Source organism: Euphorbia lathyris, chromosome 6 (genome assembly GCF_963576675.1).
Source record: "Euphorbia lathyris chromosome 6, ddEupLath1.1, whole genome shotgun sequence".
In the NCBI taxonomy this organism is placed as follows: Eukaryota; Viridiplantae; Streptophyta; class Magnoliopsida; order Malpighiales; family Euphorbiaceae; genus Euphorbia; species Euphorbia lathyris.
The window spans coordinates 31,666,335-31,693,764 of NC_088915.1; the positions used below are offsets into that span (position 1 = coordinate 31,666,335).

Below are 27,430 nucleotides of genomic sequence, written 5' to 3' on the forward strand. Positions count from 1 at the left end.
GTAAATGTAAATTTGAAAGAATCCGGAATAACCGTCTAGGAAACAGTAAAATGCATGACCGGCTATCCTTTCGATCATTTGGTCAATGAAAGGTAGAGGAAAATGATCTTTCCTAGTTGCTTTGTTAAGGTTCCTATAGTCTATACAAACCCTCCAACCGGTGGTGGTTCGTGTAGGTATCAGTTCACCTTCATCATTTCTTACAACAGTTATGCCTCCTTTTTTGGGTACACAATGGATTGGACTAACCCATTCACTATCCGAAATAGGATAAATGATTCCATTATCGAGAAGTTTAGTAATCTCATTTTTGACTACTTCTTTCATGTTCGGATTTAAGCGTCTTTGCCTATCCGCTTTAGGTGGCTTATCCTCTTCTAAGTGAATTCTATGCATTACGATACTAGGATTAATTCCTTTTAAGTCTGAAATTTGCCATCCCATACTTCCTATCCTATTTCTAACAACTTCTTTCAATTTTTCTTCTTGATCATTTGTTAATTTGTTAGAAATAATTATAGGTAGAGAATCGCCTTCGCCTAAGAAAGCGTACCTCAAATGACTGGGTAACTCTTTAAGTTCTAATTTAGGGGGTATTACAATTGAAGGCGGAACTGGTCCATCTTCTCGAATCAAAGGCTCTGGGTCCTTATTTTCTAATTCCTCACCCATTGTAGGTTCAATTATTTCTTCACTCTGAATAACGTCATTGACACATTCCTCGACTAAATCAAGTTTCATACAAGCGAATTCCTCCATAGGGTATTTCATCGCTTTGTTCATATTAAACTCAATCTTATCTTCTCCTATCCTTAAAACTACCTTCCCTTCCGACACATCTACTAGAGCGCGTCCCGTGTTCATAAACGGTCTACCGAAAATTAAAGGGCAATTTACATCATATGCAAAGTCTAATATAACAAAATCGGTAGGAAAAATAAATTTATCGACTTTGACTAAAACATCTTCAATTATACCATATGGTCTCTTAGTGGTTTGATCCGCTAATTGCAAAACCATATTGGTACGTTTGATATCTTCTTCTAAACCTAACTTGTTAAAAATAGACAACGACATTAAGTTTATACTTGCTCCTAAATCACAAAGACAACTTGGGAATTCAATGTCTCCCAACTTACACGGAATAGTAAAACATCCGGGATCTTTGAGTTTAGTGGGCAAATTACTTGACACGATTGAACTACAGTCTTCAGTTAACGAAATGGATGAAATGCCTTCCCAACTGATTTTCTTTGAAATTAAATCTTTTAAAAACTTACCATAGTTAGGAATTTGTGTGATTGCATCCATAAACGTTAAATTGATGTGCAAATTTTTAAGTTTATCCAAAAACGTTAGAAGTTGTTTGTCATAGTCCTTATTTCGGACCTTGTGCGGAAAAGGTGGTTTGGGTACAAAAGTTTTGATACTTGTGTCAAATGGTGAACTATTTGTGTTTAAGATATCTTCTTTGGACTTTGGTAAATCATTTCCTGGTAATGTTGCATCTTTGGACATTTCCGGCCCTTGATAATTTTTCCCTGAACGAAGAGTGATAGCCTTTACCTGCTCTTTCGAATTTTCTTTCGTATGGCTGGGAAGACTTCCCTCTTTTCGGGATGGAATTGATTTAGCAAGTTGACCAATTTGAACCTCCAAATTATGGATGCTAGATGAGTGGTTTTTAATAAGCTGATCGAATTTATTTTCGATCCGTTTAAAACCATCGTCGTGATTACTTATTTTTCCACTGATAGCATCTATAAACTTGTCGATTTTAGAAGATAAAGTGCTAATCGTATCTCTTGACTGATTTTGATAATTAGTGGTACGATTTTGATTAGCACTTGCATTATTGTTATTGTTATCTTTCCAGTTAAAGTTAGGATGATTCCTCCATCCAGAATTATAAGTATTAGAGTAAGGATTATTAGTTTGGTTTTGCCCTTGGACAAAATTTACCTGTTCTATCTCACTCATGTTTTCGTAATCCACATCCGTTTGGATTGGATTACCATTGGTATCGCGTGGTGCCATAAACTTATCAATTTTGTGCGATAAAGCAGAAAATTGGGCTTGTAACATCGCGGCTGGATCAAGTTCCACTATACCTTTAACTGATGGTGTGGTTGAGGATGATGGTTTTGCCACCAGTATATGTCCACGTTCCGCTGGCCACATACTGCTGTTGATTTCCATTTCCTCCAAAAGTTCTCTCGTTTGGGCTGATGTTTTCTTCATAAATAGCCCTCCCGACATAGCATCTAATGAACCCCTAGTTGTAGGATTTAGTCCATTGTAAAATGTTTGCATTAAAAGTTCAGCGGGTAGTTGGTGGTGTGGGCATAAACGTTGAAGTTCTTTAAAACGTTCCCAAGTTTCATAAAGAGTCTCATTATCATTTTGATAAAAATGCTTGGGCTAATTGTTCCCAAATGGAAAAAATTGCGGCTGGCATAGAAGTTAACCATTCTTTGGCTCTATCCTTCAAAGTGAAAGGAAAGAGGCAAAGTTTGATTGCTTCTGCAGTCACATCTGGGATTTTAAAAGTGTCACAAATTTCAAGGAAATTTGTTAAACGGGTGTTAGGGTTTTCGTTAGGTAACCCGTAAAATGTTACATTGATTGAATTGGTTCAGATAAATTAGGATTAGATAAGAATATTATATTGAGTTTAGAGAATAATTCTGTCTTGAGATTTTGATTACAAGACAGATACTTCCGTAATTGGAATAAATAGAAGGTATAAAACTTATTTTCATAAAGCAAAGAAAACAACTTTAACTTTGGTAAGATTATGGACATGTAACAATATAGGAATTTATTCAATTAAATGGCTTCGAACTGTAGAAATCTCTCTGGTTTGGAGCAGATTTCTACCTTAATCAGATTAGTATTTTATATCCGATAAGCCGCGATCAGCGATCATATCATCCGTAAAAACTAATTATGTCAAGTGTTCAACAAAGTTCTTATATGAATAAGATGGAATAGAACGTTTTAATAAAAACACCAATTTATCATTTTGAAAATCATTTTGTCAGAACAATATCAAAATAACAACAAAAAGAATGTATTGAATAAAATAAATATATCATTAATGAAATGTGAATCTTCACAAGTTAACAGAGAAGTAGAAACATGGAAAGCATTGCGATGAAAACTTTGAGATCCGGGTTGTCAATCTTTCCCTCAAACTCCGTAGGTTTGTCAGACCCTTTGCGCTTCAGCCTTTAATTCTTCTCGCTGAATCTTCGGAATAGAGACTGGTCAGTCTACTACCAGAATGAAAACTTGTCTCTGATCTACCTTTGAAACTAAACTAATACTGTGTTTATAACTAATCTAATAACAACTTGTGTACATCAAGTTTGTTTACAGAAATGAAATCTAACTTTCTGATTCTTTTCTGAATCAGAAACTCAACATAATAACTCTCTTCTCTAACTTTTCTAACTTAACCAACAACATTAATTTCTGAAATGGATCACTTATTTATAGTTGTTGAAGAGTTGTAAATGATGGGTCGTGTCCGTTGGTGAAGGGTCGCTTTTATCCAAACGAACAGACGCGTTTCTCGGATTAAAACATGTGAAATATGTGCAGAATGCTTCGCTGTCGCGACTGAGATTCTGAAAATCTCAGTCGCGACAAGGGGTGCAGGGGCGAGTTGAAGATTCCGTTCTTTTTCGTGACGGCTTTCGTAAGTCGCGACTGAGATTATGAAAATCTTAGTCGCGATAGGGACTTGTCTCCCCGTCTCTCGACTGCTTCTTGTCCTCCTTGAGTGTTCTTCTGACTGATACGTATTCTTGGTACGTTTTTTAGGTTTTTCCTCCATTTTAGCTCCGTTTTAGCTCCTATTTGGATTTAACCAAATAATTAAGTACCTTGTATCAAAGAAGTAAATAAAGACGTAAAAGTATTCCAAATGAATATAATTAGCACGTTTTCAATGTAAATTTAACGTATTTATATATGATATTTTAGATATATTTTGGGCTTAACAGCCCCCCAAACACCTTATCCTTCCGGTACTTCCCGCCTAGGAGCTGGACCCACAGAGCAGAAGGATTCTGCCACATTCGCCACAGGAGCTTCATTAATAAGACTTTATTATTGTCTTTAGCTTTCCTAATACCCAGACCTCCAGAGGCTTTAGGCTGGCAAACCTCACTCCAGGGCACAAGATGGATCTTTTTCCCCTCCTCAACTTCCCCCCACAGGAACCTACGGTTAATTTTATCAAGATCTTTCAGCACAGGCTCAGGAAGCTTACAAGCCTGCATAATGTGATTGGGAGTCGCACAATTAACCGATTGAATTAACGTAAGATGACCAGCGAGAGAGAGAGTCTTGGCTTTCCACGTTGCACACGTCAAATTAGCTTTTAAAAGACACTTTAGACACTCTCTCACTGTGGAGGGGAATCCCCAGATACTTCCCGAGGGAGCAAGTCAGAGGAATACCCGACAGATCACTTAACCTCTTACAAACTCTATGGTTCATGTTTTTAGAACACATCATCCTAGATTTCTGGACATTATGTTTTTGACCAGAGGCCGAACAGAAACAGTCAAGAATATCCATAATAATACTCAACTGTTCCTCATTGCCTTCCAAAAAGATTAGGACATCATCTGCAAAGAATAAGCGAGTCACCTGTGGACAGAAACTATTTAAATTCATATTATAGAGATAATTATATGGGTAAATTCCAAAAAAAAAAAAACCACTGTGGTTTCATGGATTTCAAAAAAAAACCCATGTGATTTGTTTGTACAAAAAAAGGACTGTGTTATACGCCGTTACAAAAAAACGGAAAATGACTTAACAGTGTTAAATTTGATGACGTGGCAACGGGTAAAATTGGAAAAAATTTGTCTTCTTCTTCTTCCTCTTCCTCCTCCTTTCTTTTCTTATTCTTCTTCTTCTTCTTCTTCTTCATCTCTCTTCTCTTCTTCTTCCTCCTCTCCTCTCTTCTTCTTCTTTTTTTCTTCTTTTATTTTTATTTTTAAATTTTGATTCCAGAAATTTGAAAATTTCCAAACGTCTGAAATCCAGACGTTCATTATGAAATTCCAAACATCTGAAATCCAAACGTCATCATTCCGTTCGCCATTTCTCAATCCGTCATTTAGATGCACAAAAATTGCAAAACCCGCAGCGGAAACACCGATCGTCGCTTCCGATTCGCTTACCTTCGCTCAATTCGTAAAGATCGCCGACGATGAGAAAGACATTTGGATTCAGACGTCTGGATGGAAAAAAGTGGAAGAATAAGAAGTGCTTTGAGTTCAGACGTCTGAATTTCAAAATTTTTTAAAAAAAAAAAGAAGAGAAGAAAGAGAGGAGGAAGAAGAAGAAGAAAAGAAAGGAGGAGGAAGAGGATGAAGAACAATGGAAGAAGGAGAGAGAAATAAGAAGAAGAAGACAAAATTTTTTTCCATTTTACCATTTGCCACGTCATCAAATTTAACAATGTTAAGCCATTTCTGTTTTTTTATGTAACGGCGTATAACACGGTCCTTTTTTTTACAAACAAACCACAAAGATTTTTTTTGAAATCCATGAAACTACAGAGTTTTTTTTAGAATTTTCCCTAATTATATTTATGAAAATTATATTCACAATATAAATGTTTAATGGAATTCTGAATTTAAGAAAAATGGTGGGTGGTTGTTCGAAGGAGAGAACAAATAATGAGTAGTTACTGTTAGAAGAAATAAAGTAGGTTTCAAATGGCTTAGAAATGGTAAAACATTTTACTCAGTTTCTTCATATATTTTTGTGTTGATTAATCTAAAAATTTTCGTTGACTTATTTTTTAAAGCAGGTAAACAAACAACGGAAAATCAGAAACAAAATTTCATGCATAATATTTTCTAATAAATAAATATATTTTTATTATCTTGTAAATGATATTTTTATTTATTTTAGAAAATAAAAAATATTTCAGCATTTTATACGAGTCATCCAATATTCATATTGGATTGTAATTTTGGAACCGAGTCCTTGAATACCAAAATTGGATTGAACCGAATTTTTGTAACAATTCAATTTTAAAGAACTAATATTATAAATTTTTTACTTTGAATCTAAATTTTAGATTGGATCGGAATGTGACCATTGTTAGTGCTTGTGATGGAAAAGGAATGTGAATCATAGAATAAGCGGGAGATGATAGATATGAGCCATTCATTTTTCAAAGAAAAGTGAAGGGATTTTATAGTGCTTTCTTTTCAATGATAATATTGATTTATTTTGTATTCTCTTTTTCAATGTTAATTAAGTATATGGAAACTAAAATTTTAATTGTTTTAGAAAATCAAATACATGGAAGAATGTTATGGATTAAAATATCTTCTTATACTCTGTCACCAATATAATATTATTTCACTTTATTAATATAATTTTATATAAATTATTCATCAATTATACGTTGAAAATGCCAAAATAATAAAATAGATTTTATGTTACATCTTGCATATAGTAACAAAATAAAAAATGGTATATTTAAATAGGTACAAGCCAAAAGTCATTATCGCTTTCAAAAAAAAGCCTGTTGATGTTAGTAACTCCCTCTCTCAAAACTGCAAGATAATTAATGCGTTAATTGGACGTTTTTACTTAAATATTTACTCCTTAGATTTATTTTATTTTTTTGACAAAAAACATTTCGACGCCTGAGAGATTCGAACTCTCGCGGGGAAACCCCATGTACTTAGCAGGCACACGCCTTAACCACTCGGCCAAAGCGTCATTGTTGGACTAATTCAACACCGGGATCTGTTATTCTAAACATTTGAAACTCCTTTCTCTTGAATATTATTATGGTTATAATATGAGATTGACATAACAATTTTATATTTTTTTACCAAATTAATTACAATAGAGAAAATGACATGGATAGAAAATATATTAGATTTTAGTCAACTATAACAACATCATAGATATTTTGTAGTTATTAAAAGTAAATTATATTTGATAATAACTTTCAACACTTAAAATTAATAATTTAAGTGTTTATTGATTTTAAATATGTTTGATAATACAACTTGAATATTTCAGATAAATAAAAAAATCACTTATTCTACTAAGTTAAAATATTTAACTTAAAATTTTAAGTTAAACATTACCAACTAGTATTTTTAAATTCAATATTTAGTTTACTATCTGTCAAATAGTTAGATTGTTTAATACTTTCAACATGTATAATATTCGGCACTTAAAATTCAACATTTATTTTGTCATCACTTATTTTTAAGTTTTATTAAACACCACCTAAAATTACTTCAATTTATAAACAACTGCAAAGCTTAATAAAACAATCTCAAAACAATTTCAAAATATTATTAAAGTCAATGAAAGTGAAAGAAATCGTGTGAAAGTTAATGAAATATACTGTAAACTTCTTTTTTCTAAACTCAAACAACCTTTCATAGATTATAATCAAAATACAAAGCATCAGAAATAAAAGCAAATGGATTAGTGTAAGCACGAATTTCCGTCTGGTTTTTCTAAAGAATTCAATTACACCTTAACGACTAATTTGATTAAACGAGCCAAAATCTAAGTTTTCAGTGAAGTTTCATACTCCACATCATGAATGCTATTTAAATATTTTATCCATTTTATTCTAAGGAGATATCACTTTATATCTCCACGGAATATTTTTTATTGATTTTTCTCAAAATTTTCTAGATTTTTTTGAGAAGTCCCGAAACATTGATTTTTCTCTTGGTTTTAAAAATCTTATACGAATTTATGAAAACTAATCCATAAAAAAAAATACTTCACTTTGTTTTTTGTAACATAATTGGAAAAAGAAAATTACAATTTTCCAAAGCAACGCTGACGTTATGTTATGAAATGAAATGAAGAAAGTATAGTGAATATCCTGGGAGTTTGTATATAATTATGATGTGTTGACAAAGAGATTAATTTAATTTAATTTACCGAAGCGAGAGACGGAGTAAACAAACACAAAGGATAACTTATAAAAAAAGAGAAAAATGATGAAAGTAGACGCTAAAGAGGTAAGATGAAGGCACGTGTAGGGTGGAGATGAAAGAAGTTAGTATTATAAATAAGAGTAGTTGAATGAAGGCATCAAGTAAGCAATCAATTTGTGAAAAGAAATCCAAATTGAGTATCGAAAATGTCTTCCTGTGGTAGTAACAACTGTGGATGTGGTTCTGACTGCAAGTGCGGCTCCGGCTGCGGGTATTTCCTTTTCCTTTACATATCTAAACTCTCATGATTTAGTATTTAGTTATTCACCGTTGGTTTTAATTTTATGAGAATCCTAGATTGGATAATAAGCCTAAGTTGATGTTGTTTCTATTTTGGTGGTATGATGCAGATGTGGGATGTACCCAGACTTGGGAGCGACAGAGAGCAGCATGACAAGTGAGACCCTGATTGTAGGAGTGGCTCCTGCTACCAAGTTCTACGAGATGGGGTTTGGTGAAGAGGGTGGACATGGATGCAAGTGTGGTTCAAGCTGCTCATGTGATCCATGCAACTGCTAATCAAATGATGATATATCATCAAACCCACTTTATTATATATCTGCTTGCTTTCCATAAATATGTATTATATATATAGTGCTTGCTTGCTGTAAATAAAAGAAGAAGAAGAAGGGCATAGATAGAGTTACTGAATTCCTTTTTTTGGGATTTCACTCATATCTATCTATGCCTTTTCTTTTTTTTATGTCTCTTTTCGAATGGGAATCAATATCATCATTCTAATCATCCAAATGTTTATAAATTTTATTTTATGATTTTTTTAATCTATTTAATTATTTTCATATAAAAAATTTATTTGATAAATAAACTTTAAAATGTATCCGTGAATATATCAGAATAACAATTTGTTAAGTTTTCATCTGAATTAGATGAAAGTTTAGCAATCGGAATAATTCAGAACTACATATAATCAGATAAAATTTTGAATAGATAAGAATTTAAATAACAATTCAAGCCTAAAGATTACGACTTTTTACTTAATCTCATAATCTTTCATCCTATTATTTTTTTATTCCAATTTTATCCTTAAAAATAACGTATCTTCTTTCATTCTTTTTTCTCACTTTTGTTTTTTTTACTTCTCACTCTTGTTTGTTTTTTCTTCCCTTTCTACCAAATAATAAAGGCTTAAAATATTATTTGGCATATGACCTATTCAAAATTGTGTCATTTGGCTCTTGATCTATTATTTGGTTACATTTGGCCCTTGACCTATCACATTTGGTGAAATTTCACCCAATTTGTATGAATATTTAACGGAATCGTTATCTCATTGATAAGTAATGATATTTTGACACTTAAACTTGAAACATGATATTCCTTAAAGTTTTTTTTTTCACATTATGTGGAAATAATTAATTAGATTAAAAAAAGAAAAAAACAAAAAACAAATCCTAAACTAAAATCTATTAAGTTCAAGTGTCAAAACATCGTTTCTTATCAATAAGATAATGATTCGGTTAAGTTTGAATCTAAATTGGGTGAAAGTTCACCAATTTGGGATAGATCAGGGGCCAAATGTGACCAAATAATAGGTCAGGGGTCAAATGATAAAATTTTGGATAGATCAGGGACCAAATAGTGTTTTAAGCCAATAATAAAAGGTGTTTATTTCAATTCCTTTCAAAAAAGAAAACTTTTTTTGCAAAATTTAATAGACATAAATTCTTTGAGTAAAAAAAATAAAACATTTCAATCGTTATTTTTTCTTATCTTGCATTTTTTTTTGCCTCATCAGAATCAGAATGGAAAAATGATTTCTAATTTATGAGATATAAAATATGACATTATGGTGAAGTTCTTGTGATGCGCTTCAAACTAACATTCAAAGACTAACTAAAGAATAAATGTACATCATCGTTATCAAATAATAAATTTGGAAAGCCTACATATCAAATTCTTGGAATTTATACTGCAAGTACAAAATTATTAAATTCTAAACTGATATTTAGGCGGTAGAAAATGGATTTGTTTTTTTTTTTTTTTCTTCTAAACTAGTTTTCATAAGTTTGATAGGTTGTGATAAGGTGCGTTATAATAACTCACTCAATTTTGAACCCTCTATATAAATCCAATCCAACTAGAAAACACCAATCCTTCCACTTTAAGGCTCCTCTTTGCATTAGAAAATGCCTCTTTAGTCCAATTTAATTAGAGATCTTCATTGAAAAGTTGGAAACAAAATAAGAAGTTGAAATTCTGATTTCAGAGTGAAATTCAGGTCTTAAATGGCTCATATATGCTAGTGCCTCACAAGCCTACAAGGTATGAAAACTCTTTCAGTAGATGCATCAACTTGCGGTCCGATTTGAAATGAGTTAGAAAAGAGGTAACTTGAAGCTCTATGTTGTAGCTTTCTATAGAAACTTGAATCACATCGAGAAAATTATGGTCCAAATACGAAAAAGCATTGAATATGAAAGTCACTCGAAATGTTTCTAATCACTTCCTATTTCAAAAAACCACAACCAATGTTATAAAACTCAGACCGAAGTGATTGAACCGGGAACTAGCCAGATCACCTTTTGAATGGATTGCTTTTATAAATTTATATACATATATAATTTATAAAAATAATTTCAAATTATATATATATATATATATATATATATATATATATATAAATACGTAACAATATTATTTATTTATCTATAATGTCATCTGGTTAGGCCAACTCGAGTAATCTGGTTCAACCAAGTGACTCCTGACTCAACTATAAATCCAATTTAATGTCTAGTCCAGTTCAGATAACATTGACACAACAAAAAAAAAACTCTTGGTTTTGCTCTTATCTCTTTCCTTGTTGTTCTGTGTGTGGCTTAGTCATACAAACAGGGCCGTTCCTTATCTTTTTAGAGGTCCGGGGCGAGATGACAAATTTGGAATTCTTCATATATACATTCTATTTTTTTGTTTAATTACAAGTTGGAGGCTAGATGAAAAGGAAATTGTCGGACATTCCAAATAGGTTGACATACCCTAACGAATCTCTCAATACACCTAAGCTCGAAATTTATTAAAAGGCAAAGAATAAGAACAAAAAGTTAAGAATACAATGACAAAAGGGGCTAACAAAATTGAAATTGCTCTTAACCATTAAAGTTATAGATTCTTAAATTTTAAACACTTAACCTTTAATCAGTACCACAATGCTCAACTCTCTTCGAAAAAATTGATCAAACACTAACAAAAAAAAAAATCAAACAAAAATTGATCAAACAATTGAATATGAACAAACTAGAACATAAGTAATATCGGAATACTAACCAATCAAACTATATTAAGAGAACATAAACTAACTGAAACCTTAAATTTTGACAATCAAAATTTTCATTAAACATAACCCACATTAAAGAAACAATTCCATGTACCCAATGAGCCTAACTAACTTATACTATAGTTCAAAGTTCTTTCTTGCATAAATTTCTTAATTTTTCTCAGTAAAATAATGATGGTTCGTTCCCACATCAAATGAAGTGCCTAATTAATTCCATCATATTTGAGAAGGATTGATTAAACTTTGAAGAAAATTAGTTGTAAAACAACACATTCTAAGTTGAGAGCTTATCTAGGATTAGAACAGGACATCAAAATGATTTGGGCATTAGTAGTACCATGTTAAGCTTAAAAAGCCACCTTTGCATCTATGATCTATAGGAAAGCCAATTTTGAGCCTAACTATTCTTTGTCAAGCCACCAAATCTTCTCTTAGCCTTCGTTATCACACCCAAATTGCCCACCCCAAGAAACTATCCAGTCAAAATTAGCCCAAGTAAAACATATAAAGCACCTACTGGATTAGAATGAACCATCCTGACCAAAGGAACAATTCAAATGAAAAATATTTTTGGTGAGTAAAACTAAAATCACTCAAGAAATCAAATCAGAACAACAAAATCAAGCTAGCAACACCTCATGTACATTCACAAATAACCAGACATTTTTCATCAAAATTATCCCATTAGGTGTAAATTAATCTTACACAATTGATCTCGCTCAAGAATATGACTTGGTAGATTTCTATAACAATTGTAACCACTTTCTTTCCTATCCAATCACCTAAACCCCGTTACAACTCTTTGAAAAGTCCCATTGATTGTGTTTTGTCCCTTTTCCAAAAACAGCAGACGGATATACCGATTTGCAAGTCCAAGGTTCTTGACTGTTCATGGTATGATTGAATGAATGAAAACACCAGCACTGTAACATTTAAGAAAGTTTCATGTTTTCTCTTACATGTCATTCTAAGTTGAAGTTATGAAAATTAAGCAAACCAGAAATTCAGCCTTATTGCACACTTTTATAAAAAGAAGAAGAAAGGTTGTACAAAGAGAGCATTTGAAATTTTAAAAATTCCTTGATTGAATGTTTTTCCCCATATCCTTAAAGTTATCTTTGAGCTTGGGAAATTCTTGTGAAGAACTTTGGATACTGTCCCTAGATGATGTCTCCAAATTAACGTTGCTTAAGGACAAGCAACAACTTATTTTGAGAGTGTTTTGATAATTACAAATACTAAGATTAATTAAGGACATTTACTAACGTTTAAAGCCTAATAATACATGCTTTTCTGTATAGACTGTTCTTGAAAGAGGTACTGTTTGTTCGTTAGAAGAAGAGTCCACGATATGCGCAAGAGAAAAGGAGGGCGAAAAGAAAAAGAACAAATGGAGGAGAGTGAAAACCACTAGTTGGGTGAAACATGAGCCCAAAATTTTATAATCACTCTTTACCCAATTTTAGAAGACTTTTTCTGAAGGAGAAATTTATTGTGTTGTATTCAATCCAGAACAACCATGAATCATGGGTTGTCTGTCTGCCCGGCAGACTGTTTTCTGCTGTGTCAGAATAGTGTGCCAAACCATATCTTTTATTTTCATGCCAATGAATAATTATTTTGCTAGATCAAAATGCTATTTTAAAGAACATTCTTTTGTGTTTTGTAATCATCAGATTCAACCCTTTATTCACTACCATTATTTTTAAATTTGAAAATCTAACTACAATCAATCAGTTTTTAGGGTACATTTTTTTTTACATACTGTTTCTTGTTGCTATTTGCTGTACGAAAAAACTGTTTTTCCAAAAAACAGAGATTCTTAGCTTTTATAAAATGTTAATTTTCAAACAGAAAGTCACTAATCAAACATCTAAAACTCTCACTTTTAGAGTAAAAATACAAACAAAAACATGGAAATGAATAACCAAACACCCTTTAATTAATTAAATATCAGTTTGATTTTTAGAATTTTTGTGTACATACACTGTATACCTCTATCCCGGTGCATCAATTTACTCTGTTTCACATACAAAGACAAAGAGCCCATTCCGTAATTTCTTCCATCACATGTTTGCACCCTACCTCATTAATTGAGTTCATTTCTTTTTTACTAAAAAGCTAATAATATAATATATAATAATAATAAAACACAAATATTGGGCTTTAGGTTCAGATCATTGATTGGACTAGGTTCAGTTCACTAAAAAATCATAAATTAGAGTGTAACTGAAAATATCATCATGTGCTAAATAACAATCTAATATTTTTCAAACTCTAAAGTCTGTTGTAGAAAATCTCTACAAAAAGAAATATTTTCCAATGCATCATCCAAGCTTTAGCAATTTATACCCAAAAAGTTGGATAAAGATTTAACAATTGACGCTGTGAATTCATACAGTTTGCTGCAAAGTTTGATAAAACAAAAAAAAAAATCCCAGAACAAACAACTAATCGAATAAAACATAACTACAAGGAGGGAGTGGAGATTTAACGAGTGTGAAATTAAACAACAAAATTGAGATGATTGTTATTTAAAGAAAAGCACAAATTTAGTAGCATACAGATTGAACGTGAGTGCTTGAAATTGGAATACAAAAGGCATTTGAAAAGAGGAATTCAGGTGAGATAGTTGAGGAAGGTAGCAGCTGTTGCTATGGCACCTCCAGTAATTGCATCTGTCACTAACTTATCTGAACTCTTGTTACTTGCTGCTGATATCAGTGCTCCTGTCAATGCTCCCCCCACCATTGCATTTTTCTGCATTTCATTCAATAATTTAGGATGTATACATATTTAGATTTGGGGGTTTTCAGTTTACAAAACATACCCAATCTCTGGTTCCACGGATCCTCTCCATCCCATATTCCATTCCTACATAAACTCCAGCAACACTTCCTGTAAATCACAATTATTCAATTGTTACTTTGTGCGATTCAGATGCCAATTACATAACATTCAAAATTCACCATGATAACAAATGTTTTTGTTTAATTACCCCAATAAAAACCTTCTTTGCACATCTTTTTCAGCTGCAACAATAACATATTACTTACATTACAAATCTAAGGGTTTATAAAAAAAATTGTGATCTCGATCTGGAATTGCGATTTTGAAACTCACCGTATGCTCAAAATCCTTAGAACTAATACTCCCTGCAAATGAAAACATAATTAAGGATCTAATTGCATCATAATAGATCAATTAATTTCAAGTGTAAGTAAATCAATGGAACCTCGTTTAACAACATGGAATGCGTCCTCTGCAAGTGCTCTACCAGCTCCAACCTGCAACAAATAATTAATTAATCTAAAGAAAAAAGAAAAAAAAAAGGAGAAGAAATGAGAAAAAATACAGTTCCAATCTTCAAGAAACCATCGACAGTAAGATTGAGCAAAGGATTTCCCATATCGATTGCCACATCAAGTTTTGGACTCGATAAAGAAGCGCCAAATCTGCTGCTAGGCATCTTTTCTTTCTTTCTTTTCTCTTCCCTTCTCTTCTCGCTCTTTACTCTGATATGTTTGCTTTTTAGAATTTAGACCACAACCCTTCAATTTTAGACTCTTGATCAATTTTATATCATCCAAGCTAACTCTCCTCTTTAACTAATTTTTTTTGGAAATATCTAAATTTGTCCCTATTAATATTTTTTGAGATTTGAGAATTTACTCTTGAGATATTTTTAAACAATATTAATTTACTCGTGCCTCACAAAAAAATAAAAATAAATAAAAACATTCGAACAGGCCAATTTAACGGTTATTTTCCTGAAAACATTTCAAACAAATTTATTAATAAGCTAAATCAATTTTATTTTGATCATTTGTTTATAACCGATTATGTTTAATAATACGGACAATATGCATTTTTTATACTTTGATAATTGTTTTGTTAATAACTTATATATTACAGATGTAATTGTTGATAATTTGACAAGTCATTATAATTAATGTTTAAAAGATTAGTTGTGAAAATTAACAATGGGTAAAACAATTTGTTGAATTGTTATTTTTATGCATGGCTTAAAAATGTCATATATAAATCTGCACTTAAAAAAAAAAGGATAAATTTAAACTTTATCAAAAAATATGACGTAGAGATTATACATATATTGAAGAAGTATACATTAGCATTAGCAGTAGCAGTAGCAATCGGCGGAGGGTGAGGAAATGAGAGTGGAATTGCATATATCATGTGATAGTAAGTAACTGTAATATTTGAGCGGCTCAAACTTTTCTGTGTTTCTTTTTATTATTTTCTTTAAATATATATCACGAAAATATTGGATAAATTACACCCATGGCCACTGAACTTTATCCATTTTCATATTATAGTCACTGAACTTCATTTTTTTCTGGTATGACCACTGAACTTTACACTTTTTAACACCGATAGCTACTCAACGCCTCAAAACGACCGTTGACAGCTAAAAATAAAAAATCCAAAGCGTTAATAATATTCTAAGGAACTTTAATTCTTAAAAAATTTCGTTTTCAGGTCATTTAGGTGTTGTTTGGTTAGGCGAGAGAAAGTGCATTTTTTGAGAGACAAAGCTTAAAAAAATGTGATTTTCGAAAATAAAAAATGTGGTTTCATGGTAAATACGTTCTGAAAAACTTTAATTCTTGAATATTTTCATTTTGAGGTCGTTAACGATCGTTAACGGTCATTTTGAGAAGTTAGTTAAAATTGAATGATCACCGATAATAAAAAAAGTGTAAAATTCAGTGACCATACTGAAAAAAATAAAATTCAGTAGTTATAATATAAAAATAGACAAAGTTCAGTGGCCATTGGTGTAATGTACCCTGAAAATATTTGAGCGGCTCAAACTTTTCTGTAATTCAACAATACAATAAAATAGATGTCGGTCAATTATTTGTTTATCGTTCACGTGACTTTATTAAAGAAACAAATCATTTCTTTTTCTTTTGTCCTTTTTTTCTTTTTGCCCATTTTCTACATATAGGAATTGATGCAACCGGATATTTTCATTACTTTTATTTTGCTTTAATTATTTTCTTCTCTTCTTCTTCAAGTTTAGGTGATTAATTGGATTGTATTGAATGCAAATTATATCAATGGTTATTGTAGTTCATTACTTCCTCCTGTTTATCATTATTTATTAGAGAGTAGGTTTTGCTTAGTTTTTATTATTTATTACTTTATATTTTTTTTTTTCTATTTTACACTATTAATGAATTTAGCATTAATTACTTTTTTAAAAAAAAAATTAGATCCGTTTGGTTTATCTGTTATTCGCTGTTACTATTGAAAATTGTTTTCATAAAAAATACTTTTCATATATGAAAACACAAACATCAATTTTTAATCAAACCCCTAAACTCTTTTTTTTCAATATAAAAATGCAAACATGAAGTGGAAATAGAGTAAACAAACACTCTTTCAAGATCAAAGGGTAAGAGCGTCGACCGACCCTTTGGTCCCATCAGAAAACCCCATATTTTATTTTTTGAAGTAATATATAATTTTTTTTTATATGGTCTAACCCCTCCGACGTTTAGATCTTGGCTTTGCCACTGTTTAATATATCAAGAGTGGTGTAATTTAATGAATGTTACAAAAAATTAGAATTATTACTACGGAGATATAATGAGTATTTTAGTCTATTTTTTTATAAATTTAATACAATTGTTCGACTATCACATTAGATCTTCCAAACAATTTGTCGATAAAATAAAACAATTATGTGTATTTTAATGAGTTGTTTATACATGTTTTAATAACATGGTAAACATTTTATGCATTTTTTTTTTTTTTTGTGATTAGCTTATATCTGACAACCTAAATATTGTTATTTCGACATATTATTTGTAAACGTGTTAGTAACAGAATAAATATTTTAGACATAAGTGATGTTTGAAAAGTCTGATAATTAAATAACGAGTTAAATGACAGTATGATCGTTAGTTCAAACTTTCTGAAATTGAACTTGTTTTGCAATATTAGAAATAAAATTACATCATTTCAAGCGTTAGGGGTAAATTTGTACTTTCCAAAAAAAGTTAGGACAAATTTGCTACTCTTACTTAAAAGTGGGGTGTTGCTATTTACCGCTTCTATTTTCCTACTTACCGCCCATTTTTCACTATATTGATGGCAACGGGTAGGGTACCCGCGGGTAATGCCAATCCCAAACTCTTACCCTTTTATTTTTTAATTACCCGTACCCGTCCCATTACCCTAACGGGTATACGTTTTGCATCCCATACTCGTCCCATTTAATTCACGGGTATCCGCGGGTACCCTTACCCGTTAAGAATCAATAAATAAAACAAAAATATTACAAATTTTAAAAAGTATAAATTTAATAAATCATCTATCTAAAAATTGAACAAATTAAACCTTAATTAATAAAAATAAAATAGTTTAGTGGTATCACTCAATGGTTAAAAAGCATAAAGATTGGAGTTCAAATCTCACGTCTTACATCTAAAAAACAATTATATTTATTAATATATAAAAAATTTATGACGGGTAACGGGTACCGGGTACCCTAGGAGGTATTCCCATACCCGTCCCATTACCCTAACGGGTAATGGTTTTGATCCCATACCCTTTTATACAGGGTACGAGTAGTTCCATTAGGGTCGGATAGTGCCGGGTACCCGCGGGTATACTACCCGTTGCCATCCCTATATTTGCCCTCAATTTTTAAAAAATATTAAAAAATATTCAAATTTTTTAAAAATTTCCGGAATTTTGCCTTAGCGGGCCAAATGACCCGCCACTAGACAAGGGATGGCGGGCCACTTGGCCCGCCAAGGCAAAATTTCGGAAATTTTTAGATATGTTGTGGAAGGGGTTTGAATTTTTTTTTTTTTTTCAAAATAAAGAGAAATGGCTAATATGTCTTTTTTCGGACGGTAAGTATAAAAAATGGAGCGGTAAATAACAACCCACTAAAAGTGTGATTGTTTTCAAAAAAAATCCTATGTGAAACTTTTTCAAAATAAAAAAAAAATTAATTTTTTTTTTAAGAATATGGATATCAAACTTGAATGATAGTTTGAAAGTAAGCTTAATCCATATTTACACCCTTAAATTGGTACCATGAGTTTTTTAAATAACCTATCACATACTTATAGTTGGTTTTAAAAATGTATCACACATCTAAAGTTAGCTCATTCGGACCTCTTGTACATAAAATCGTTGAATTGTCATCTTTGACCGACGAGATCGTATGTGCGTGCTATAGGAAAAAAAAGCATATTAGTTCGTTCCGTATGTCACCTCACATGTCAAACATGATATGTTAACGATTTTGTAGGTAAAAGGTACAATTAAAACCAACTTTAGATATGTGGTAAGTTTTTAATACCAACTATACGTGTATGATAGGTTTTTCAAACCAACAAAATTATTTAAAAAATTCAGGATGCTACAAAATTCAACAAGTTTAAACGTGTAATACATTAAATCTATATATGGAATGATGGTCGACATATAAACATGTTGCGGCAGATATAGTAAAACTTTTTTATTCTGTATTTTACGTCAAATCCAAATTGAGCATCGGAATCACCCCGCTATGGGACCTCTAAATTTGAGTGAAAGAAACTCGTAATATCTGTATTAATAATAAAGGGCTATGAGAAATATTAATATATTAATTACATGGAGTAGGAGAGAAGAAGCTAATAAGTGGAGTAGGAGAGGATAAGTTGATACCTGTATGTATCTGTATGAGCAACTAAGATGTGCAAGAGTAAGGTCAATCACAACATTAGTAAGGTTCTCCGTTATCCTGAATTTATTAAAAAAAATTATTGGTACTGAACTTTCAAAAATATCTCGATTTGTATAAAATGTTCAATTAGTTCTCTAAACTTGCATAAAATATAACTAATTGATTACTCGATTGCAAAAATAAATAAATAAATGCGAAAAATGTATTGCACGCGTCTTAAGAAACGTTTATATTATTCCGTGTTTATACTTTTTTCTGATTTAACAAGAGCGGAAACGATTTATCTTATCCGTGAATCAATGAATCTACGTGGTTGCAACAAAAGAAATGACTCAGATCCAAATATTCGGAATGACCTAAATGGTGAAATTTGGATTACATCTACTTTTCTGCAGATTTCGATTTACGAGAAATATATGTTTCATTGTTGTTTTGTGTTTTTTTTATGCATTTATGAACTTTTTTTGCTCTATGTAATCGTTTTAGCCTCCTTATAAATCTTGTAAGGTTTGATTCTTTACCGTTGTTTTTTTAATTGTACTTATTATGGTTTGATTAGGGCTATAAATGAGCCGAACCGCTCGGTGATCGGCTCGATAAAAGCTCGGCTCAACTCGAATCGATTTGTAAATGAGCCGCTCGCTAGCACGATTTACTGGCTCGGTTCGTAAATGAATCGAGCTTGATCAGGTCAAAGTTCGGCTCGAAACCTCGCGAGCAAGCTCGATTAGAACATTTATGAATAAATTTTAGTTTTGTAGAAAATTATATAGTTTTGTGTTAGTTCACAAATATCCAAACTTAATATTGTTTCATTTGCCATTATATGAGTTCGTTCACAAACATACAAACATAATAAATGAGTAATAAACGAGCTATTTGTTAGCATCTTATTTATTTATTCACGAACTTTGCTTGTGCTTATTTATATACACAATTAAAGAGCTATTTGTGAACAAAAATTTATAAATATAATTAACGATTTACTTACAACAATTCATAGTTAGATAATTTTATTAATGAAACAAGTTCAAAGATGATTTAGGGCTTGAAACAAGCTCGAAGCTCGGCTCGAGCTCATTTATTTTCTAATGAGCTGAGCCGAGCCGAACTTGCTCTGATCGGGTTCGAACTCGTGAATTTTATAACAAGCCAAGTTTGAGCAGGCCAAAGTTCGGCTCGGCTCGATTGAAGTGCTAGTTTTGATATAATAAAATTCTAAACATTTTCATAAAAAAAAATGTTTTTTGTTAACAAAAAAAAAAAAAAGTTCAAATGGGTTATACGTGTGATTTTGAAGTTGAAAGGTTAAAAAAAGGAAGGGCATAGTTGAGGGTAATGGGCGTAATTTACCTCATATAAATTCTAACCGCGGCGGTCAAGGACCAAGGCAGTATTGAAACGACGGCGTTATAGCAAATGTACTGGGTCTTACAAAAACGCTCTAGGGTTGCCTTCTGTATAAATTATAAAACTCCATAGAACCCTACTTCCTTTCTCATCTGATACCAAGCAACAAAGAAGAACAAAGTTCCTTCTGTTAAATTTGTTTATTCGGTTAATTTATAGATATAAATCAGCAATGGACAAGAGTATGCTACAGGGACTTGATAATCTTCCTCAAGAAGATCAGCTCAGAATGGCCGCCGTCATCGAACAGCTTCAAGTGCGTGACAGGTTTGTATCCTCTTGCGGATCCCTAACTTAATTAGAATTCAATTATTTGATTGTTCTTACTACTTTCTAGATTAAATTTAACTAGTATTCGTTGATTCAATTGGGTTATTAATTCAACTATTTATGTCGACTTTAGGGGATTGAAGAGGGATTAATTGTATCTTTTGGTTGTTTTTTATATGTTACCATTAAATGTACGGCTCTAGGTTTTACTGTTTTCTATATTTGATTTTCTTGTTTGAGCCTTTGTTGAGGTTAATGGAGGTGAGAGTTAAAGAGGAGGTAATGGAATGGAAGGGAAAATAAAGGTTATGGGAGTTTATAGAATGTCCATGATCGTTAAAGGAAAATTATGTACAAAAATTATAAAGAAGTTTCCATTACTCCCATTAACCCTCTAACGGTAGTAAAAGGTTAGCTACCATTACTGACAAAAATTATAAAGAAGTTTCCATTAGTCCCATTAACCTCTATTTTGAACCTTAAAGTTTAGAAGGTAATGGTGTGGTTAAAGGTTGTTTTTGCTAAAATGCAGCACATGAATAATTGATGCTGTCATACTTTTTATTATTAAAAGAAATGAACTTTAGCCCTTGTTTGGGAGGAGGTTAGAGCCCTTGTTTGGGAGGGGTTAGAGGAGGTTAATGGGTTTCATAAAATATAAACGATTAGAAGGTTAAAGTTTCCATTAGTACTATTAACCCCCAATTGGGCGTTGCATTTTAGTTTTGTTGGAAGGGTGAAGTGAAATGTCCTAAATGTGTTTTTCACTCCCTGTTTTGGCTTAACCTCTCATTATTATGCAACCTAACTTGCAAATTTGGTTTTATATGGAGCTCACATAATGTTTTCCTTTAAGCCAGAACCGCCAATGAACACTATGTGTCGCATTTGGACATTTTGGGAACAATGTTTATGATTGGATTAGAACTGTCCTTTTTTTCACGGTTAAGCAATCAAACATCAGAAATTCTTACGTGGTTTAGTTTTCAAGGTCAGCTAACACATTTTAGTATGCACGGTAAAGGAGCATAGGATGATAAATCCTAGGTTTTTTTATGTGCTATTTTTAGAAGTGAGAGGTTCATCATCTTGAGTTTCGCGGTGACTGATTTATGAATGTGCGTTAGAATCTGAACTCTATTGTGTCCCATCAATTACAAGTGGCTAAACTTGCTATTAGATGTGTCAACACACAAATCTTCACATCAGCTTTGAGTGCCGCAGGCGACTGATTTGTTCTGTACAGGTGACAACGTTTTTGTGAAGTTAGAATTTTGTTCTCCTTAAAAACCAATACAACTTGTGTTGGGGTTGGACATTTTGGGAACAACATTCAATTTTTTCTTTGCTTTTTAAATAATCTCATTACCTCTTTTCTTGATAAGAATTAACAGTGTGAAAGTCTATAAGAGAAAAGGCACATAAGTTCTGCTTCACTGTCTAGAAATACATACATATCACCCATACTACAGTAGAAAATATGGTCACATGAACTCCTGCTTCTTTCATGTTTTTGCTCTTGTTAAATGATTGGTGGAGACTCAGTTGTTTGAACAGTTCAAGAAGGCAGTATTGCAAAATCTATTTGAAACCATGTTTCTTGGTAGTAATTTTACAACAAATTGGCTTAACTATGGACATATATGAACATTTTCGATAGTGTATACGAGTGCCTAGATGTGCACAAGACTGTTGAAATTTTACAATATTCCTGAAGCTTGCCTCTGATAGTAGATGTGGTGTTTAGTATTTTTTTTATCTCTAAAGAAGCATATGCTCTGAAAGTATTGTAATTTTTTTCTATACATGACTTCATAGTATTGGATTAGCTAATTTCGGATTTCTATTTTGCAGTATGAGGATGTATAATTCAGTTGTGGAGAGATGTTTCACCGATTGCGTGGATAGCTTTACTAGAAAATCGCTCGCAAAGCAGGAAGAGACTTGTGTGATGAGATGTGCTGAGAAGTTCTTGAAGCACTCGCTTAGAGTTGGCATGAGATTTGCAGAGCTTAACAATATGGCCGCAACACCAGACCAAAGCAGCTAAGCTTAAGCAATCATGGGTTGGCATGAAACATTGTTTTCAATTTGTCATTGTAGAATTTAATTTATATTAACAGGGAATGATTATTTTTCCAGATGGGTTTCCTAGATGTTGCTTATAATTGGACCCAAACCTACCATAATGCATGAGGGATGGAAGATTGATTCAATATTCAATTTTCTTGGCTTTCCCATGTATATTTTGTTTTGTTTCATTTTATGAGAGGAAAGTATGAGAATCAAATAAGATATTAACTTCTGCATTTAAATTTTAAGTTCCTGTGGGATTGGGTTAATTGCATCTGTGGTCTTAGAAGTGGGTTAATTGCATCGGCAGTCTTCCAAGTATTAGAAATGAAATGCGAATCTGACAACTTAATTTCTGGATTATCAAATTCATCCAATTTGCATTTGAATCATGTTCAAGCGGATTAAAAATTACAGGACATGTTACAATAATCAGCATGTTTTGGTTAAAAAAAAAATCAACCTGTACGTGTTGTCCGGGTTTCATTTTTAATCGTGTTAGGTTTGTTTTATTGGGTGAGGTTTGGTGTGGTGGCATGTTATTTTTTTCTACAAGAATTTATCCAGTGGAAATTTGTTTGATGTGTAGTCAATTTCGGTAATTTAAACAATGTTTTATTCCATTTTTGTTTATACCCGGAGGATTCTAGGCGCAGTTAACATTTTCTCAGTTTCAATAGAGCCATTGATATTCCATGATTACACATTGCTGCAAAATTGAAAATTCTCTTTGGCACAATAAGGTACAAAGGTACAAATTGATATTCCATGAATACACATTGCAAATTTGAAAATTCTTATTAAAGGTACAATTCAACCTTGGCTTAACTCAACTCAAAGTTGAGACTTCATTAAAATTTACCCATCGCTTTTAGTAAAATGTAAAAAAAAAAAATATTACATTATAAAATAGAAAAATTTTCCTTAGGATATTTTCAAACAAAATCAATTTTCTCCCTACCTAACAAAAGAATAAAATCTAAACTGATAAACTAAAATAACTTTACACATTTTGACAAATAAATATATAAATAATCCAATATATATTTTAAATATAATCAATAATTAAAAGAAACAATCAAATAATAGTCAAATTCCAATATAACAGTTAAGTAATAATCAAATCAATCTATCCAAATTTTTCATTACGTAGGAACAGAATTAACCTTGCTTAGAAATATTTATAAAATATTGAGGGTAAATCAAGAAAATTTGGACCTAATCTCTATAACTTTTCTTTACAAGTTCAAACAGAGATTAATGATTAAAAATTAATTAAAAAATAGATGATGTCCAAGTAAAAATAGAGCAACCCTTGAAACACACTGAAGAAAGTAGCTGATACATAGCCTTCTCACACATAATTAAAACATACCGAGTCACACACTTTCAATACAACACATTTTTGAACATCCATTCTCACTTTGTTTCTTTAAGATTCTTAAAAAAAAAAAAAAGTTTGAGATGGTGATTCTTGAGACACGGACAATGATAGTGCTAACAAGTAATCGAACTCAACGACACTGCAACTGCTACGAGGAGAATGCCAGCTTATGAAAGATTATGTAAATCTCTTATCGCCGCCTTGAACTTATCGCACATTCCTGCAAAACACGACAAGTATTTGACCATAAGCATTCAATGGTCTCATATGATTTTCATTGTAAAATTTCAAGAGCAAATCATGAGAACAGGATCATATCTAAATTACACTTTCAACATGTGAAATTAAATATTGCGAAAAGATTTCATCTAAATTATTTTCCTGTCTTGAAATAAAACGGTCCCCTATTTCGTCTGTAACAGTCTTTTCCCTAGTAACTTGCATTAATGGCAACAACATTTATGCAGATTTCTGTTCAAGTAAATAAGCTCTAATTGAGAGCATTTGGTATAATAAGGAAACAGTAACAAGTTAATAACTATTAATCATAAGCTGTCAGAAAGAAAACCCAACTGACCTCAACATAACCTTTCAAATCCAATTCTAAAACTAACCTCCATTATCCTCCTTCCTCTTCCAGCATCAACAACCATATCAGCTACTTAAGTTGTGACTAGAATTAATTTTCCCCTAACAAACACAATCTTATTACAACAGACTGTTCCTGAGAAAACCATATTCAGTCTACTTGAACAGGCTTTAGTTTAAATCTTTACCATCTAGTTCAACCTACGAAGGGGAATAGCTCTGCCCTTCCATATCTTCCCTACCCTCACCCAGCAGCAACTAAACAATACTACCTTTCAACTCTTCCTTAATAGAAAGTACAAGGACACAATATATTATATAAGATTTCATTCAACAATAAATATTTAAACTATATCTATGCATATGCAAGGAATATGATGATCAATGTAAGAAAGAAAAGAGCAACAATTATATCCGGCCTCTTGAAGTAGAGGTATACAATATTTACCAAGCAATCACATTTTCCATCTGGACAGTAAGTATAAATCAACATTTAAGTTATCTGAGCATATTCATGCGTAAAAGTACCAACTATTCGAATTGGATATATTTAATATAGTACCTTTGGTAGAAAAAGGCTACTCATACTCTTCATGATGGCGCTTCTTGCCTCTCTTCTGAGTCCGCTTTGCACCCCTCCCAATTCGTGAATCATCAGAGTCACTCACACCAGAATCAGATACTGATGCTGCCTTCCGGCTCTTGCGCCTATTCCTTCTCCCAGAGTGCTCTGATGCATCTGTATCAGAGTCATCAGAATATCGATGACTTCTCCTCCTTCTCTTCTCTTTCCTACTTTTCCTCTTATGGCGTCGGGGCTCCTCTTCCTCTTCTGAAGAAGACTCATCTCTCTTCCTCCTCTTCTCCCTTTTCCTCTTCCTTTTAGCCTCATCCTCGCTCTCTGAATCACTACTATCCCTCTTCTTAGTCCTCCTTTTCTTTGACCTTCCTCTTTTCCGCCCTCCAGAATCAGAATCTGATGCATCTTCATCAGAAACATCCTTCTTCCTCAATGATCTTTGCTTACTAGAGTTCTTCTTACCAGACCTTTCAGCAATAATCCTCTCAATATCTGAATCCACCTCAGAATCAGAAGTTTCACTTTCCTCCTCTTCCTCACTCTCCTCCAAGCCGGCAGCATTAAATTTCCCATTTCCCTTAATCTTTTCCAACCCAGACAAAACTGATACCTGCAGCAGGTCTTGGTCTTTCTCCTTAGCATCCTTGATACTCAAAAAGTTTCTACACTGAAATGGAAGGTGGCCAACACGGCCACATCTCTTGCAAGCACCACGAGACTCATCAGGATTGAAACTCGAAATTCGAGCAAGAGTCATGAGGCCTTGGAAACTGGTGTATGGATTTTCACCATCAGGTTCAGCATTTGCAGACTTGGGCAGGGAAGAGGTCTTAGAATCCTCCTTGTTGGGTGCATATGGATCATATCCAATGGCACTCTGCCATATGCCATGAGTCTGAAGAGCAGCACTACTGTGCACCCTATTGTTCGCAGGCATGCGAACCCTTCCTGCTGTAGCCGGCATCTTAAACGCAGAAGATCAAACTGCGAACAAAATAGGGTTTCAATCAATACCACCCAAATCGTCAAATACACCAAAAAAAGGCGGACGATTAATTATTTTAGATCGATGAATCAATCAACAAGATCGTAAACAGACCTAGGATTTCCAATTTTGTATATTTGATATTAGCAGACAAATAATCTAGGAAAGATTATAATTTAAAATAAACCAACGAGTATACTAAGAAATCTATGCAAAATCAAAGAATTAAGCAAAGGAAGATGGTAGAGAAATAAATGGGAAGCATACCCGTTCTTGTGTAAGAGTATGTTAAGGTGGAATTAGCGAGAAGTAGAAGAAGAAGGCAGAGAAGAGGCTACGAGAGCAGAAGAAAAGGAACGCTCCTCTATTATTTTATTTTATTTATAAAAGTAAATCAAATCCGTGTCCTTGTGGTATATCAATCCCAATTACACATGGGATTCGCTGCAAAGAGCGGTGGCAAATTGGAAAACTGCTCAGACAATTTATTTATTTTTCTTGGTTAAAACGACGACGCTTACCACTTCATTTTTTGTTTCTTTCCAACTATTTAAATCTATCTTTTAATGTCTAAATTTTTAAATTTTGAATCCAAAATTTTTATTGGAGGCCAACAATTATTATTGATTAACTAATTAAGTTTTACTAAACAAATTTATAAAAAAAAAAGTCAACTTATCTGATCAATTAAATAAAAAACAATTAACTAACAGCTAATATGAATAGTTAACAGCTAAACCCTGAACCCGTTTGGTTTACTTGCTATTTTCTGTTGCTGTTTGTTGTTACGGTTTACTGTTGGAAAAAAATTGTTTTTCTAAAAAGCATAGATTTTCTGCTTTTGTAAAATGTTACTTTTCAGTCATAAAAGGCAAATATGAGGTACCGAACCAAACACCTAAAAGTCTCTATTTTGGAGTGAAAAGGAAAACATGAAGAGAAAAATGAGTAACCAAACATCCCCCTCTATTTGTCAAACATGACCAAGATCTAGCTTACGGTTAGAATTCAATATGTTACTAGAAAATGTTTTTCCTATTGTTTGATTGGTGCAGGCAATTTTTTTTTTCTTTTAAACAGAAAACACTTACACGAAATAAGAATGAGAATCAGTTA

At 32.3% G+C, this 27,430-nt stretch overlaps 4 protein-coding genes and 2 non-coding genes across 6 annotated transcripts; 3 read left to right on the plus strand and 3 right to left on the minus strand.

Annotated features, from left to right (window-relative positions):
- Nucleotides 1-2,329: 2,329 nt before the first annotated feature.
- On the plus strand, nt 2,330-2,437 carry LOC136234470 (small nucleolar RNA R71). The gene has a single exon (XR_010691352.1). It is a non-coding gene; the product is annotated as a small nucleolar RNA R71 (small nucleolar RNA).
- A 4,243-nt stretch (nt 2,438-6,680) lies between these two features.
- TRNAS-GCU (transfer RNA serine (anticodon GCU)) lies at nt 6,681-6,762 on the minus strand. The gene has a single exon. It is a non-coding gene; the product is annotated as a tRNA-Ser (tRNA).
- Nucleotides 6,763-8,091: 1,329 nt separating this feature from the next.
- LOC136233021 (metallothionein-like protein type 2) lies at nt 8,092-8,759 on the plus strand. The gene is made up of 2 exons (XM_066022550.1): nt 8,092-8,226; nt 8,366-8,759. The coding sequence occupies exons 1-2, from the start codon at nt 8,162-8,164 to the stop codon at nt 8,532-8,534; spliced, it is 234 nt and encodes a 77-aa protein (XP_065878622.1). The 5' UTR covers nt 8,092-8,161; the 3' UTR covers nt 8,535-8,759.
- A 4,984-nt stretch (nt 8,760-13,743) lies between these two features.
- Nucleotides 13,744-14,888, minus strand: LOC136231958 (outer envelope pore protein 16, chloroplastic). Its single transcript, XM_066020994.1, has 6 exons — nt 14,666-14,888; nt 14,546-14,597; nt 14,434-14,465; nt 14,309-14,342; nt 14,141-14,208; nt 13,744-14,070 (listed from the first exon to the last, which is right to left on the minus strand). The coding sequence occupies exons 1-6, from the start codon at nt 14,777-14,779 to the stop codon at nt 13,930-13,932; spliced, it is 441 nt and encodes a 146-aa protein (XP_065877066.1). The 5' UTR covers nt 14,780-14,888; the 3' UTR covers nt 13,744-13,929.
- Nucleotides 14,889-20,482: 5,594 nt separating this feature from the next.
- Nucleotides 20,483-23,013, plus strand: LOC136232064 (mitochondrial import inner membrane translocase subunit Tim9). The gene is made up of 2 exons (XM_066021109.1): nt 20,483-20,701; nt 22,559-23,013. Exons 1-2 carry the CDS (start codon nt 20,607-20,609, stop codon nt 22,752-22,754), a joined length of 291 nt encoding a protein of 96 aa, XP_065877181.1. The 5' UTR covers nt 20,483-20,606; the 3' UTR covers nt 22,755-23,013.
- A 1,017-nt stretch (nt 23,014-24,030) lies between these two features.
- Nucleotides 24,031-26,738, minus strand: LOC136232558 (CAX-interacting protein 4). Its single transcript, XM_066021778.1, has 3 exons — nt 26,582-26,738; nt 25,312-26,313; nt 24,031-24,381 (listed from the first exon to the last, which is right to left on the minus strand). Exon 2 carries the CDS (start codon nt 26,291-26,293, stop codon nt 25,328-25,330), a length of 966 nt encoding a protein of 321 aa, XP_065877850.1. The 5' UTR covers nt 26,294-26,313; nt 26,582-26,738; the 3' UTR covers nt 24,031-24,381; nt 25,312-25,327.
- Nucleotides 26,739-27,430: the final 692 nt, after the last annotated feature.

Excerpts from the sequence above, each read along its gene's own strand:
- LOC136233021 (XM_066022550.1), top strand. The coding sequence starts at position 8,162 with ATGTCTTCCTGTGGTAGTAACAACTGTGGATGTGGTTCTGACTGCAAG. Across the intron at positions 8,227-8,365 it reads AAGTGCGGCTCCGGCTGCGG|ATGTGGGATGTACCCAGACT; the intron begins GTATTTCCTTTT and ends GGTATGATGCAG.
- LOC136231958 (XM_066020994.1), bottom strand. The coding sequence starts at position 14,779 with ATGCCTAGCAGCAGATTTGGCGCTTCTTTATCGAGTCCAAAACTTGAT. Across the intron at positions 14,598-14,665 it reads GTTTCTTGAAGATTGGAACT|GTTGGAGCTGGTAGAGCACT; the intron begins GTATTTTTTCTC and ends TATTTGTTGCAG. Across the intron at positions 14,343-14,433 it reads CTAAGGATTTTGAGCATACG|CTGAAAAAGATGTGCAAAGA; the intron begins GTGAGTTTCAAA and ends TTATTGTTGCAG.
- LOC136232558 (XM_066021778.1), bottom strand. The coding sequence starts at position 26,293 with ATGCCGGCTACAGCAGGAAGGGTTCGCATGCCTGCGAACAATAGGGTG.
- LOC136232064 (XM_066021109.1), top strand. The coding sequence starts at position 20,607 with ATGGACAAGAGTATGCTACAGGGACTTGATAATCTTCCTCAAGAAGAT. Across the intron at positions 20,702-22,558 it reads CAGCTTCAAGTGCGTGACAG|TATGAGGATGTATAATTCAG; the intron begins GTTTGTATCCTC and ends TCTATTTTGCAG.